At 50.7% G+C, this 15,431-nt stretch overlaps 1 protein-coding gene across 3 annotated transcripts in view; it reads left to right on the top strand.

Moving 5' to 3' along the window:
• The first annotated feature begins 5,005 nt into the window (after positions 1 to 5,005).
• RBM26 (RNA binding motif protein 26) overlaps positions 5,006 to 15,431 on the top strand; it is a 421,593-nt gene continuing 411,167 nt past the window's right edge. The window contains exon 1 of one of the 3 annotated variants that reach the window (XM_063952996.1): positions 5,006 to 5,302. In XM_063952996.1, coding sequence (XP_063809066.1) covers positions 5,244 to 5,302 — 59 coding nt within the window. In that variant the 5' untranslated portion in view covers positions 5,006 to 5,243. The remainder of the gene's footprint in view (positions 5,303 to 15,431) is intronic. The other 2 variants (XM_063952995.1, XM_063952997.1) reach the window with 2 other exon arrangements.

Genomic DNA, 15,431 nt, shown 5'->3' with positions numbered 1-15,431 from the left:
GGTCAAGTCAGGACGTCATCCTTCCAATCAACATTCTGGAACTCAGGGCCATATACAACGCTCTTCTGCAGGCCTCATATCTTCTTCAAGATCGGGCCATTCAGGTCCAGTCAGACAATGTGATGGCATTAACGTACATAATCCGTCAGAGTGGAACGAAAAGGAGAGCAGCATTGTCAGAGGTATCAAGAACTCTCCTCTGGGCAGAAAAACACGCTGTGGCGTTGTCGGCAGTCTTCATTCCGGGAGTAGACAACTGGGAAGCAGACTTCCTCAGCAGACATGACCTGCACACAGGGGAGTGGGGCCTTCACTCGGAGGTGTTCAGGTGCCTGATACGTCGATGGGGATGTCCACAAATCGACATGATGGCCTCTCATCTCAACAAGAAGCTCAAGCGGTATTGTTCCGGGTCAAGAGACCCACAGGCAGTGGCAGTGGACGCACCTGAGAACTCCATGGGTCTATCAGATGGTTTACGTGTTCTCCCTCCACTTCCGCTGATCCCAAGAATTCTGAAAAGAATAAAAGAATCAAAGATAAGCTTGATGCGGCAGCCAAATCGGAATGTGGAGGTAAGCATCCTTGATATCCAGGTATACTAGGAATTCCCCCTCCTCCAGAACTAATATCACTGCCCTAAGAGACTCCATTTTGAACTTGAACTCCCTCAGAAAGGGGTTTAGTGATTTTAAGATCAGAATGGGCCTGACCGAACCATCCGGTTTCGGTACCACGAAAAGGTTTGAATAGTAACCTTTGTTTTGCATATGAGGAGGTACTGGCACAATAACTTGTGCCTCCACCAACTTCTGGACGGCTTCTTGCTGGACAGTCCCGTCTGCCAGCAGAGCTGGCAAGCCTGATCTGAAAAATCGGTGAAGAAGAGATTTTGAAATTCCAGCCTGTACCCCTGGGACACAATATCTTGCACCCAGGGGTCCAGGCCAGAGGACACCCAGACATGACTGAAATGTCTGAGTCTTGCCCCACCTCCGGGGGGCGTGCAGTCCACCATCATGCGGAGGACTTTGGTGTACCTGAAGCAGGTTTCTGTTCCTGGGAACCTGAAGACGCAGGTTTATTGAACTTGGGCCGACCTCCCCGAAAGAAGGTGTTGGACGGCTTGGCCTTTCTGGGCTCGTTAGACCGAAAGGGCTATGATGTAACTGAAGAAAAGGGATTCTTCGGAGCAGGTGTAGCTGAGGGAAGAAAGGGTGACTTACTGTCACGATCCGGGTATCTGGACGCCATTACTTGCCTTTTAGATGCCTCCTGAAGCTGGCTCAGCGTTCCAGGGCCGGATCTCATCTGTGTTACTGATGTCCACACTCTGCATATCCCTCCTGTCACTCTGAGACGCTGTCACAGCGGCGCCATGTTTGAATCTAGTATGGCGTCTCCCATCCTCTGCGGCCTCCGCCGCCGCTCCTGTGTTCCAGTATGCAGGTTGTCAGAGTGGTGCCCCATGCCTGCCGCGGCCTCCGCTGTCATCCATGTGTCTCAGTGTGCAGTTGTCAGTTTGGCGTCTCCTGTCCTTTGCGGCTGGCGTCGCCATTGCTGCTATGTTTCCACATGGTTTTCCAAACCAACTTTCCCTCCAGTACTAACATGGGCGCAGCCATGTTTGTTCCAGTCACATGTTCATTCTCCACCAATCCGCTGCACTGTGAATCTGCATGATTGGCCAGCCAATGCCTGCCCTGCAGCAGGTATAAGTATCCTGTGCCTGAACCAGGAAATGGTCAGTGCTTTGGTTGTCAAACCTAGTTCCAGTCTCTCTCTCCTGTGGTTGTTTCTCCAGGTTCCAGCTCCTGTCTCCAGCATCCACTAAGAGACCTGCACCTGCTTTCCATCCTGCGGTGCAGCCTGACTCTGCAGTCCTCCGTGGCTATTCCAGCTTCCAGCTATTAACCCATCTGCTTCCAGCGGTCAGCTTCCAGCAGTATCCAGTTCCCTTAAAGTGCCGGTGTTGTTCCAGCGGATCCCTACTTACCAGCAGTATCCACAACCACCGGTAACCTCTTTTTCAACTCTTCTGTTTCCACGCTCCCTAGCATCTTCCAGCATCCACTCCGTGTCTTCATCACCTGGCTGGTTCCATCCAGCATCCACTCCGTGTCTTCATCACCTGGCTGATTCCATTCAGCACCCACTCCGTGTCTCTACCACCTGGCTGGTTCCATCCAGTATCTACAACAGTCTATTCAAGTTACCAGCTTCATCTAATACATCTACTGGCGTGTTCCTCGGCTACCTTCACTACTACAGCCAGGCCTGGTAAGGTTATTCCATCAAAGGACTTTAACATCTGTTCCTCAACCTACCAGTGCTCTGTGATACCTTCTATGGTTATAGTGATCCAGGAACTGTATTATTTGCCACTGATTATTATCAACTGTGAATACTGTTGTTTCAATACGGAGCCTGTTAATAAAGCTTTTATTGACTTTTAACCTGGTTGTCATGGTCACACCTTCGGGTAATCCTTCTACACTTACATGTCCAGGGGTCTGATTAAACCTCCCAAGTTTAATTTCATTTCAGCCCCTACAACTGAGGCTTCCTCCTGTCAGCCTAAACTCTCAGTTGTGACACTTACCAGCCGTAGCCATGGAGATCCACGCATCTAACGCTTCCTCAAAGAGAGCCTGACATGTGTAGGGTAGGGTCCCCACACTTCCCCTGGATTCCGCGTCGGTAGACCACTGGCGTAACCACAGTCCTCGACCAGCTGATACTGACATGGAGGAAATCCCCGCAGCCATGGAACCCAGGTCTTTCATGGATTTTTTCTTGTCACCCATAAATCTACTCATTGACTCTGGGAGCACCGCCAACGTACGATATTTTCTGATACCCCTTACAGGGATCGTTACTTATGATATTGTTGGTATATTAAGTACTAACCCAATATTTCCATATATTTGTATTCCTGTGCGGAACCAAACAAAACCCCTTTGTGTACTTTCATGGATTCTACCAGAAATCCTGCCGAATCCTGAATGTTGCGTAAAAACAATTCAACATCACATTTCTCCATAGTATCCAATTCCTCAAGTAACGTGCCTGACCACTTTACTATAGCTTTGGCAATCCAAGCACTGGCAATAGTGGGACGTAGGATCACCCCAGAAGCCGTGTACATGGATTTGAACGTATTATCAATTTTACGATCAACCGGTTCTTTCATGGCGGTAGATCCTGGAACAGGTAAAACTACCGTTTTTGAGAGTCTGGAAACTGATGTGTCAACAATAGGCGGGTTTTCCCATTTTTTCCTATCTTCTACCGGGAAAGGAAACGCTACCAGAACCCTTTTAGGTATCTGGAATTTTTTATCTGGGTTTTTTCAAGCCTTTTCAAATATAGCATTTAATTCCTTTGACGCAGGGAAGGTTAGCGAGGCTTTATTTTCAGTGAAGTAAGCCTCCTCAACCTGCTCGGGTGTTGTATCAGCAATATTCAACACATCCCTATTAGCCTCTATCATCAACTGCACCCCTTTAGCAAGAGATGCAGTACCCCGCAACACATCCCCTTCACCGTCTGCAGTATCAGAATCAGTATCATCCTGCATGATCTGAGCAAGAGCACGTTTATGTGATTATACAGTGGGGAGCCCTGATGTACCAGAACTGGGCCAGACTGCCATAGAGGTCTGTAAAGCCTGAGTTGCAGATTCATTTTGTGCAACCCTATTTGAAATCTGAGAAATCATAGATTTGATAGAGGATAACCACTCAGGCTCCCTTGCTGGAATCTGTGCTAAACCAGTGCATTCCTGATTACATGGAATGGGATCATCCTGAGAGGACATATCCTCTGCAGCATATGACACAGAGTCCCTGGACATTGCTTAATGGAGACCACAGACACTCCACACACACACACAGGGGAGGGCAGACAGAGTTTCACCCCCAAGAATGGCAAGAGAGACACAGAGATTGGAGCCAACCCACATACAGCGCCTTCAATATAAAGGGTGACCCCCTATCAGCGCTGACTGTGTACCTTAATAGGTTACACAGTCATTTTGCAGCCTCCCCCCTTCTACAACCCCTGGTACCGTGATAGATAGCTGGAGTTGCTGTGGTGGGACTTGCTCTTCACTGACAGCGTTGTGCAGGCAGGAAAATGGCGCTGAACGCTGCTGGGTCTGCTCTGAGGAGAAGCTCCGCCCCCAAAATGGCGCTGTATTCCAGCTCTTCATAGGATTATACTGGCCTGAGGATTTGTGCTGGCTGAGATTCGGGGACCCTGACAGGCTGTGTGACCAGTGTAGGTTTGAGGCGCTGGCTCAGGGTGCCTCTCACAGCGCCGCACTATGTACCTCTGAGCCTGCGCTCCCACCCTGTTGCCGCCATCTTCACACCGGCCCCCCGCTTGCTAGGGGGGTCGGTGACTCACTCGACACAAAACTTCAACTCTGTAAGGGGGTGGCGGCATGCTGCCGGGGGTGAGCGATCCCCTGTGGTGAGGAACGATCTATCCCCTCAGGAGCTCAGTGTCCTGTCAGCGGAGATAGTGGCTCAGACCCCGCAGGGCGTCACTACTCCCCCCCTTAGTCCCACGAAGCAGGGAGGCTGTTGCCAGCAGCCTCCCTGTAAAATAATAAACTCTAAGAAAAACTTTACTAGAGAAACTCTGTAGAGCTCCCCTAGCTGTGACCGGCTTCTTTGGGCACATTTTCTAAACTGAGTCTGGTAGGAGGGGCATATAGGGCGAAACCAGCCCACACTCTTAAAGCGCCAATGGCTCCTGGTGGACCCGTCTATACCCCATGGTACTAATGTGGACCCCAGCATCCTGTAGGACGTAAGAGAAAGTAAAAAATTGGCAAGGAAAGAAGCCAGTGGTTGTCCACAGCTAGCCCCCGGCGCTCTCTCTCTCCAGTCCAGCTTTCTTGTTGTTGGCAGTTCACAAAGTTGCCACTAGAGGCGCCGCGCTAGCAGCAGATCGGCAAATGCGCATGCGTAGGTTTTGCACGTTGCTGACGTGATGACGTAGAGCATAGTCTAGTGTCGCGATTGCTGGTGGCCGCCATCTTAGAGCATAGGCTTCTGCGATTGAAAAGTGAATTTCGTGTTTATTTGTAACGTAGCTTAGTGGGGCGATCTCACAGCCGCCGGTCCGGGGATTTACAGTGTGGACGTCGGCACGACGCGCTATCTAGGATCCGTGTCCTGGAGACCAGGCCGGGCTTCCGCCTGTCTGTGGCTGCCCCCAGGAGAGGCACCAACATGATCATAGAGGATTTCGAGGCGCTGAAACACTGGCTATCAAAGACGTTGGAACCTATGTGAGTGTACGGGGCTGTGTTGGGCTGCAGCTTACCGCTTGTACATAGCTACGTCTGTGTACATGTGTGTCTGCCAGTACATGTGTGTGTGTGTATAGTGACTAGACTCACCACATGACAGTAACATGTCACCTGGCATACATATGGTGTGTAGAGAGTGAGGCGCACATACCCCCTCCCATGTACAGGGAGAGTAACAGCTGTACAGGCAGAATGTACCAGTGTAACCAGAACAGGTGGCATCCTCCACATGGGTACCCTGTAATACATACCTGCCTATCAAACTTTGTGCCATAGTCTGGTCACATGCTGCTTTCCCACAAGCTAAATTACATGCAATAGACTGTCGGGGAGATAAATCAAAACATGGAGAGAGATAAAGTACTAAACAACTGGCTGGTTCAAGTTCAGGACATGGCACTCCCTTTATTATCATAACCAAACTGCTTAGGTACATCATTAAACTTGTTCAGAAAATGAAAATGCGTACGCTCGCTTCAGGTTACTATTCCCAATAGATGTCCACGTGGATAGTAGTATTAGCAGCCCAGGGGCCCCCATGTTCTGAACTTGTGCGCAACTTGGCTCCTAACTGCCATGTTATAGGTTGTGTTTGAAAAATAAGGGCTGGTTGGCTGGTACGTTAATCTCTCAAGCTTTGATACTTCTCCCCCTCTAACGCTAAAGTATCATTCCTCAATATATTGGGTCGATTCAGTTCAATGCGAATTGAACAGTGCTGGGAAGGAACTCCCACAGCTATTCAATTTAGGGCAATATTATGCCAGAGTTGAGGATTTCTTCTTGCACCGTGCCTGTGATGTGAGCAGAAATCCCTCAAAACTACTGGTGCAATGCTATTTTTTTGCCCGTAGCGCACCAGAAACTGCATTGCGCCCGTCACTTAAGTCGGAGAGTTACCATTCTCGCGATTAAACACCATGTTTAAAGCGTGAGAACCTGCATTCTTCAACATAACATTGCACTGAATTGAATAGCTCAGGGAGCTCACTCCCGGCACTATTCAATTCACGTTGAATTAAATTGACCTCTCTAAACTCAAAACATAAAAAACACACACAAAAAATCCTGTCTCTAAAAGTTACTTAAACGAATGGAGTGTATGTGCAGTCGTGGGCTGGCACTTAGGAAAGTTTGTGTGCCCCTGATGCAGAAGAGCCACTGGTATTATCAGTGTGATATTTCTGCAATTTTTAAAAATTGTTATACAGTAGTAAACCTATAATTTGATTTTGTATATTTATATTTGCCAATAAAACAATACTTTGTAATAATTGATTTTGCATATAATGAAAATATAAAGCCTAATGTTTCTTTACGGAGTCTAAGGCTGGGTAAACACTACAGCTAATGCCAATTATCGCGATGGTCTTGGCTGAATTCCCTTCGGCCCGGACTAACGAAAATAGGCCGCACACATATGAAGGACTGAATGACATCGTTCTGTTATGAAATGGAAAATTGGGACATCGCTGTAGTGTGTGTATGTGGGCCTAAATGTGCACATACATGGGCAGATCCGCTATTCATTCTGACAAGTTCCTGTATATATGTCAGATTTGGCTAAGCTATGATTTTGGTATTGTTAATGCGATTGTTAGGGGTTTAAATTTGTGACCAAAAGAGCCCTATGGGCCCTACACACTCGTCGATCCGCCGCCGAGCTGCCTGATGGCGGATACGGACGCTGGGCCACCCGGCGGGGGGGGGAGGGTGAAGTTTCTTCACTCCTCCGTCAACCGGCTCCATAGCAGTGCATGCTAATATGGACGAGATTGTCCATATTGGCCTGCATGCATAAGCGACCCGGCACCAACGATGAACGAGCGCGGGGCTGCGCATTGTTCACCGTTGATGCCTACACACTGAACGATATGAACGAGAATGTTCATATCGTTCAGTGAAATCGCCTAATGTGTAGGGCCTACTAGTGTTAAGGGAATGATTTGGGGGTTTATGTACAGAGCCTTGGAGAGAAAAAAATTAGCTTGAAATAAAGTACCAACGAACCAGCTCCTAACTGGCATTTTTTAAACACAGCCTGTAACATGGCAGTCAGGAGCTGTTTGGCTGGTACTTTATCTCTGTCCACTTTCTCTCTCTAAAGCTTAGTAAATAGACCCCATTATTAGTAAAATGTTAAATAGAGCTGTAAGTTAAACTGTAACATTGCTTACTAGGCCAAGTTACTGTTCTTTAAAATGATCACAAATATTGGCTGATGCTTCTAGAAGAAATAAAGATATAAACATTGCAGTTTGTAAAACCTTATGGAAACTGACATGTCTTTTCACGTTATAATATTGAAACCTGTATTGCCAACTAGTAAAATTCAGTGCTTCTGCCATTACCAAGGTGTGCTGCATGCATCATATGATAATTATGATTATTGTTACTTCTGCACACAAACTCCCTTAGCTGCTTTATTTCAAGTTTTCATAGTGAAAGTGTTACCTGTCAACTCTAGAGATTGGCAGGGTGGCGACTTTTTCAACCCAGTTCCTAGGCTTCTAGGTATGCAGAGGTCAGGAGCATCACTGCTTCTCATCCTGTTAGCCAAAATCTACCAAGCAGTGACTGCTTAATGGTGGCCGTTCTTTCCCCTCAACCATTAGCCTGCATTCCAGATTTTATCACATGCACTTTTCTTCAGTACTGTTGTGTGCTTAATGATACATACATGCAACAATGTGTTTAGAACAGGGGTGGGGAACCTTTTTTTCTACCGAGGGCCATTTGGATATTTATAAAATCCTTCTGGGGCCATACAAGTCTGCCCCCGCGCGCCAAAAAAATGGGTGTGGCCACTAAAAAAGGGAAGTGCTACACATATGCCCCCAATAGTGCAGTGCCATATCCACAATTCCCCCTCACAGTGCCAGGTATACAAATGCCCCTCACAGTGCCAGGTATACAGATGCCCCCACAGTGCCAGGTATACAAATGCTCCTCACAGTGCCAGACATACAGGTGCCCCCACAGTGCCAGGTATACAAATGCCCCTCACAGTGCCAGGTATACAGATGCCCCCACAGTGCCAGGTATACAAATGCCCCCACAGTGCCAGGTATACAGATGCCCCTCACAGTGCCAGGTATACAGATGCCCCTCACAGTGCCAGGTATACAGATGCCCCTCACAGTGCCAGGTATACAGATGCCCCTCACAGTGCCAGGTATACAAATGCCCCCACAGTGCCAGGTATACAAATGCCCCCACAGTGCCAGGTATACAAATGCCCCTCACAGTGCCAGGTATACAGATGCCCCCCACAGTGCCAGGTATACAGATGCCCCCCCACAGTGCCAGGTATACAGATGCCCCCCACAGTGCCAGGTATACAGATGCCCCCCACAGTGCCAGGTATACAGATGCCCCCCACAGTGCCAGGTATACAGATGCCCCCGCCCCCGTCCCGCTTACCGCTCCTTTCGGCGGGGACACGGAGGAGAGCGCGGCTATGTTAGGCGGCGGCGTGTAAGACTTGAACCCAGCCGCCGGCTCGAGGTTCACGGTTCGAGCGCCAATCAGAGCTCGCGGACCGACAGCCGCGGTTCCTGATTGGCTGCCGGTCCGTGAGCTCTGATTGGCTCACGAACCGGCAGCTGGTTTCAAGCCCTACACGCCGCCGCCGCCCGACAATAGCCGCGCTCTTCTCCGTGTGGTGACAGCTGAGACACGCTGCCGCCGGACTGTGCGGCGGCGTGTCTCACTGAAAGGAGCGGGTGGGCCGGACCAAACGGCCTCGCGGGCCGGAGGTTCCCCACCCCTGGTTTAGAAGATGTTGTTTTGTAGCAGCAAATAGCAGAATATTATAAAAAAAAAAAAAGCTGATGGATTAATGTCATAGAAAAAAAGATTCACTGACATTGAATAGTCAGTTTAAGCCAGTTATTTGGGACATGTGTAAAATTAATGACTAACTCCAGCAGCGGTCTTTAATGGATGTTTAAGGGTAATAGACGGATATTTACCATTGTACAGTCCCAGATGGCAGGCAGAGACACTCAGATCAACGCCCACAGGGGGGTGCAGTACTGTGTGCGTGCCGTGATCCCACAATTTGCAGTATGCGGCTGCTTGACGTATTGGGTCTCTTTCGCAGCTCACTGGGACCAATGGTCAGGCTGAGGACAGAGGTTGGCAAGTGTCTGGGAGCCAGGCTGTGTTAACGCCGATGTTAGGAAACGATGCGAACCATATGATGACACGGCAGCGTGTCTCAGCTGTCACCACACGGAGGAGAGCGCGGCTATTGTCGGGCGGCGGCGTGTAGGACTTGAAACCAGCCGCCGGTTCGTGAGCCAATCAGAGCTCGCGGACCGGCAGCCAATCAGGAGCCGCGGCTGCCGGTCCGCGAGCTCTGATTGGCGCTCGAACCGTAAACCTCGAGCCGGCGGCTGGGTTCAAGTCTTACACGCCGCCGCCTAACATAGCCGCTCTCTCCTCCGTGTCCCCGCCGAAAGGAGCGGTAAGCGGGACGGGGGGACAGGTGCGGGGGCATCTGTATACCTGGCACTGAGGGGGACATCTGTATCCCTGGCACTGAGGGGGACATCTGTATCCCTGGCACTGTGGGGGACATCTGTATCCCTGGCACTGTGGGGGACATCTGTATCCCTGGCACTGTGGGGGACATCTGTATCCCTGGCACTGTGGGGGACATCTGTATCCCTGGCACTGTGGGGGACATCTGTATCCCTGGCACTGTGGGGGACATTTGCATCCCTGGCACTGTGGGGGACATCTGTATCCCTGGCACTGTGGGGGGGGGGGCATCTGCATCCCTGGCACTGTGGGGGGGGGGGCATCTGCATCCCTGGCACTGCGGGGGGGGGGGCATCTGCATCCCTGGCACTGTGGGGGGGCATCTGCATCCCTGGCACTGTGGGGGGGGGGGGGGCATCTGTATCCCTGGCACTGTGGGGGGGGCATCTGTATCCCTGGCACTGTGGGGGGCATCTGTATCCCTGGCACTGTGGGGGGCATCTGTATCCCTGGCACTGTGGGGGGCATCTGTATCCCTGGCACTGTGGGGGGGGGGGCATCTGTATCCCTGGCACTGTGGGGGGGGGGGGCATCTGTATCCCTGGCACTGTGGGGGGGGGGGGGGGCATCTGTATCCCTGGCACTGTGGGGGGGGGGCATCTGTATCCCTGGCACTGTGGGGGGGGGGGCATCGGTATGCCCGGCACTGTGGGGGGGGGGCATCGGTATGCCCGGCACTGTGGGGGGCATCGGTATGCCTGGCACTGTGGGGGGCATCTGTATGCCTGGCACTGTGGGGGGCATCTGTATGCCTGGCACTGGGGGACATCTGTATGCCTGGCACTGTGGGGGGCATTTGTGTACCTAGCACTGTGAGGGGCAATTGTGGATCTGGCACTGCACTATTGGGGGCATATGTGTAGCACGTCCCATTTTCTGACGTCCTAGTGAATGCTGGGTACTCCGTAAGGATCATGGGGAATAGACGGGCTCCGCAGGAGACTGGGCACTTCTTTAAAGAAAAGATTAGGTACTACATCTGGTGTGCACTGGCTCCTCCCTCTATGTCCCTCCTCCAGACCTCAGTTAGAATCTGTGCCCGGCCTGAGCTGGATGCACTTAGTGGGCTCTCCTGAGTTCACTAAAAAGAAAAGTATTTGTTAGGTTTTTTATTTTCAGTGAGATCTGCTGGCAACAGACTCACTGCTACGTGGGACTTAGGGGAGAGAAGCAAACCTACCTGCTTGCAGCTAGCTTGTGCTTCTAGGCTACTGGACACCATTAGCTCCAGAGGGATCAAACACAGGGCCCGACCTGGATCGTCCGTTCCCGAAGCCGCGCCGCCGTCCCCCTTGCAGAGCCAGAAGACGGAAGAAACCGGAGGAAATCGGCGGCTGAAGACTTCGGTCTTCAATAAGGTAGCGCACAGCACTGCAGCTGTGCGCCATTGCTCCCACAGCACACCACACCCTCCGGTCACTGGTGGGTGCAGGGCGCTGGGGGGGGGGGGGGGCGCCCTCCCTGGGCTGCAATTAATATACCTTTTGGCAATAAAAAGCACATAATACAGTGTTTAACACTGTATATGTGCAGAAACCCCCGCCATTAACGATATAAAAAGCGGGATAAGCCCGCCGTTGAAAGGGCGGGGCTATCTCCCTCAGCACAGCCAGCGCCATTTTCTCTAAACAGCTCCGCTGGAAGGACGCTCCCCAGGCTCTCCCCTGCAGTATACACTACAGAAAGGGTAAAAAAGAGAGGGGGGCACATAAATTTAGGTGCAAATTGTGATTTCTCTAACGTCCTAAGTGGATGCTGGGGACTCCGTAAGGACCATGGGGAATAGCGGCTCCGCAGGAGACTGGGCACATCTAAAGAAAGCTTTAGGACTATCTGGTGTGCACTGGCTCCTCCCCCTATGACCCTCCTCCAAGCCTCAGTTAGATCTCTGTGCCCGAACGAGAAGGGTGCACACTAGGTTCTCTCCTGAGCTTCTTAGTGAAAGTTTTAGATTAGGTTTTTTATTTTCAGTGAGACCTGCTGGCAACAGGCTCACTGCATCGAGGGACTAAGGGGAGAAGAAGCGAACTCACCTGCGTGCAGAGTGGATTGGGCTTCTTAGGCTACTGGACATTAGCTCCAGAGGGACGATCACAGGCCCAGCTTGGATGGGTCCCAGAGCCGCGCCGCCGGCCCCCTTACAGAGCCAGAAGGCCGAAGAGGTCCGGAAAATCGGCGGCAGAAGACGTCCTGTCTTCAACAAGGTAGCGCACAGCACTGCAGCTGTGCACCATTGCTCTCAGCACACTTCACACTTCGGTCACTGAGGGTGCAGGGCGCTGGGGGGGGGCGCCCTGAGACGCAATAAAAACACCTTGGATGGCAAAAAAAATGCATCACATATAGCTCCTGGGCTATATGGATGCATTTAACCCCTGCCAGAATACATAAAAAAGCAGGAGAAAAGTCCGCGAAAAAGGGGCGGAGCCTATCTCCTCAGCACACTGGCGCCATTTTCCCTCACAGCTCCGTTGGAGGGAAGCTCCCTGTCTCTCCACTGCAGTCACTACACTACAGAAAGGGTTAAAAAAAAGAGAGGGGGGCACTAATTAGGCGCAGTATTAACTATACAGCAGCTATAAGGGGAAAAACACTTATATAAGGTTATCCCTGTATATATATATATATATATAGCGCTCTGGTGTGTGCTGGCAAACTCTCCCTTTGTCTCCCCAAAGGGCTAGTGGGGTCCTGTCCTCTATCAGAGCATTCCCTGTGTGTGTGCTGTATGTCGGTACTTTTGTGTCGACATGTATGAGGAGAAAAATGATGTGGAGACGGAGCAGATTGCCTGTAATAGTGATGTCACCCCCTAGGGGGTCGACACCTGAGTGGATGAACTGTTGGAAGGAATTACGTGACAGTGTCAGCTCTGTATAAAAGACAGTGGTTGACATGAGACAGCCGGCTACTCAGCTTGTGCCTGTCCAGACGTCTCATAGGCCGTCAGGGGCTCTAAAGCGCCCGTTACCTCAGATGGCAGATATAGACGCCGACACGGATACTGACTCCAGTGTCGACGGTGAAGAAACGAATGTGACTTCCAGTAGGGCCACACGTTACATGATTGAGGCAATGAAAAATGTTTTACACATTTCTGATAATACGAGTACCACCAAAAAAAAGGGGTATTATGTTCGGTGAGGAAAAACTACCTGTAGTTTTCCTGAATCTGAGAAATTAAATGAGGTGTGTGATGATGCGTGGGTTTCCCCCGATAACAATGGATAATTTCTAAAATGTTATTGGCATTATATCCTTTCCCGCCAGAGGTTAGGGTGCGTTGGGAAACACCCCCTAGGGGGGATAAAGCGCTCACACGCTTGTAAGGGCTCTACCTTCGCCTGAGATGGCCGCCCTTAAGGATCCTGCTGATAGAAAGCAGGAGGGTATCCTAAAAGGTATTTACACACATACTGGTGTTATACTGTGACCAGCAATCGCCTCAGCCTGGATGTGCAGTGCTGGGTTGGCGTGGTCGGATTCCCTGACTGAAAATATTGATACCCTAGATAGGGACAGTATATTTTTGCCTATAGAGCATTTAAAAGATGCATTTTTATATATGCGTGATGCACAGCGGAATATTTGCCGACTGGCATCAAGTCTAAGCGCTTTGTCAATTTCTACCAGTAGAGGGTTATGGACACGTCAGTGGTCAGGTGCTGCGTATTCCAAACGGCATTTGGAAGTATTGCTTTATTAAGGGAGGAGTTATTTGGGGTCGGTCTTTCAGACCTGGTGGCCACGGCAACAGCTGGGAATTCCACGTTTGTACCCCAGGTCGCCTCTCAACATGAGAAGACGCCGTATTATCAGGCGCAGTCTTTTCGTGGACAAGCGGGCAAAAGGTTCCTCATTTCTGCCCCGTGACAGAGGGAGAGGAAAAAGGCTGCAGAAATCAGCCAGTTCCCAGGAACAGAAACCCTCTCCCGCCTCTGCCAAGCCCTCAGTATACGCTGGGGCTTTACAAGCAGAATCCGGCACGGTGGGGGGCCCGTCTCAATGAATTTCAGCGCGCAGTGGGCTCACTCGCAAGTAGACCCCTGGATCCTTCAGGTGATATCTCAGGGGTACAAGTTAGAATTCGAGACGTCTCCCCCTCGCCGTTTCCTAAAGTCGGCTTTACCAATGAATCCTTTTGACAGGGAGACAGTTTTGGAAGCCATTCACAAGCTGTATTCCCAGCAGGTGATAATCAAGATACCCCTCCTGCAACAGGGAACGGGGTATTATTCCACACTGTTGTGGTACCGAAGCCGGACGGCTCGGTGAGACCGATTCTAAATCTAAAATCTTTGAACACTTACGTACAGAGGTTCAAATTCAAGATTGAGTCACTCAGAGCAGTGATTGCGAACCTGGAAGAAGGGGACTACATGATGTCTCGGGACATCAAGGATGCTTACCTTCATGTCAAAATTTACCCTTCTCACCAAGGGTACCTCAGGTTTATGGTACAGAACTGTCACTATCCGTTCAGACGCTGCCGTATGGATGGTACACGGCACCCCGGGTCTTTACCAAGGTAATGACTGAAATGATGATATTCCTTCGAAGGAAGTGAATTTTAGTTATCCCTTCCTTGGACAATTCCCTGATAAGGGTAAGATCCAGGGAACAGTTGGAGGTCGGTGTAGCACTATCTCAGGTAGTGTTGCGGCAGCACGATTGGATTCTCAATATTCCAAAATCGCACCTGGTTCCGACGACGTGTCTTCTGTTCCTAGGGATGATCCTGGACACAGTCCAGAAAAAGGTGTTTCTCCCGGAGGAGAAAGCCAGGGAGTTATCCGAGCTAGTCAGGAACCTCCTAAAACAGAGCCAAGTCTCAGTGCATCAATGCACAAGGGTTCTGGGTAAAATGGTGGCTTCCTACGAAGCAATCCCATTCGGCAGATTCCACGCAAGAACTTTCCAGTGGGACCTGCTGGAAAAATGGTCCGGATAGCATCTTCAGATGCATCAGCGGATAACCCTGTCACCAAGGACAAGGGTGTCCCTCCTGTGGTGGTTGCAGAGTGCTCATCTTCTAGAGGGCCGCAGATTAGGCATTCAGGACTGGGTCCTGGTGACCACGGATGCCAGCCTGCGAGGCTGGGGAGCAGTCACACAGGGAAGGAATATCCAGGGCTTATGGTCAAGCCTGGAGACATCACTTCACATAAATATCCTGAAGCTAAGGGACATTTACAATGCTCTAAGCTTAGCAAGACCTCTGCTTCAAGGTCAGCCGGTGTTGATCCAGTCGGACAACATCACGGCAGTCACCCACGTAAACAGACAGGGTGGCACAAGAAGCAGGAGGGCAATGGCAGAAGCTGCAAGGATTCTTCGCTGGGCGGAAAATCATGTGATAGCACTGTCAGCAGTATTCATTCCGGGAGTGGACAACTGGGAAGCAGACTTCCTCACCACGACCTCCACCCGGGAGAGTGGGGACTTCACCCAGAAGTCTTCCACATGATTAAAAACTCGACAGGTATTGCGCCAGGTCCAGGGACCCTCATGCAATAAGCTGTAGACGCTCTGGTAACACCGTGGGTGTACCAGTCAGGGT

This window comes from Pseudophryne corroboree, chromosome 2 (assembly GCF_028390025.1).
Source record: "Pseudophryne corroboree isolate aPseCor3 chromosome 2, aPseCor3.hap2, whole genome shotgun sequence".
Lineage (NCBI taxonomy): Eukaryota > Metazoa > Chordata > Amphibia > Anura > Myobatrachidae > Pseudophryne > Pseudophryne corroboree.
Note: the sequence above shows the minus strand (reverse complement) of the source record. Positions and strands in the feature narration are given on the sequence as shown.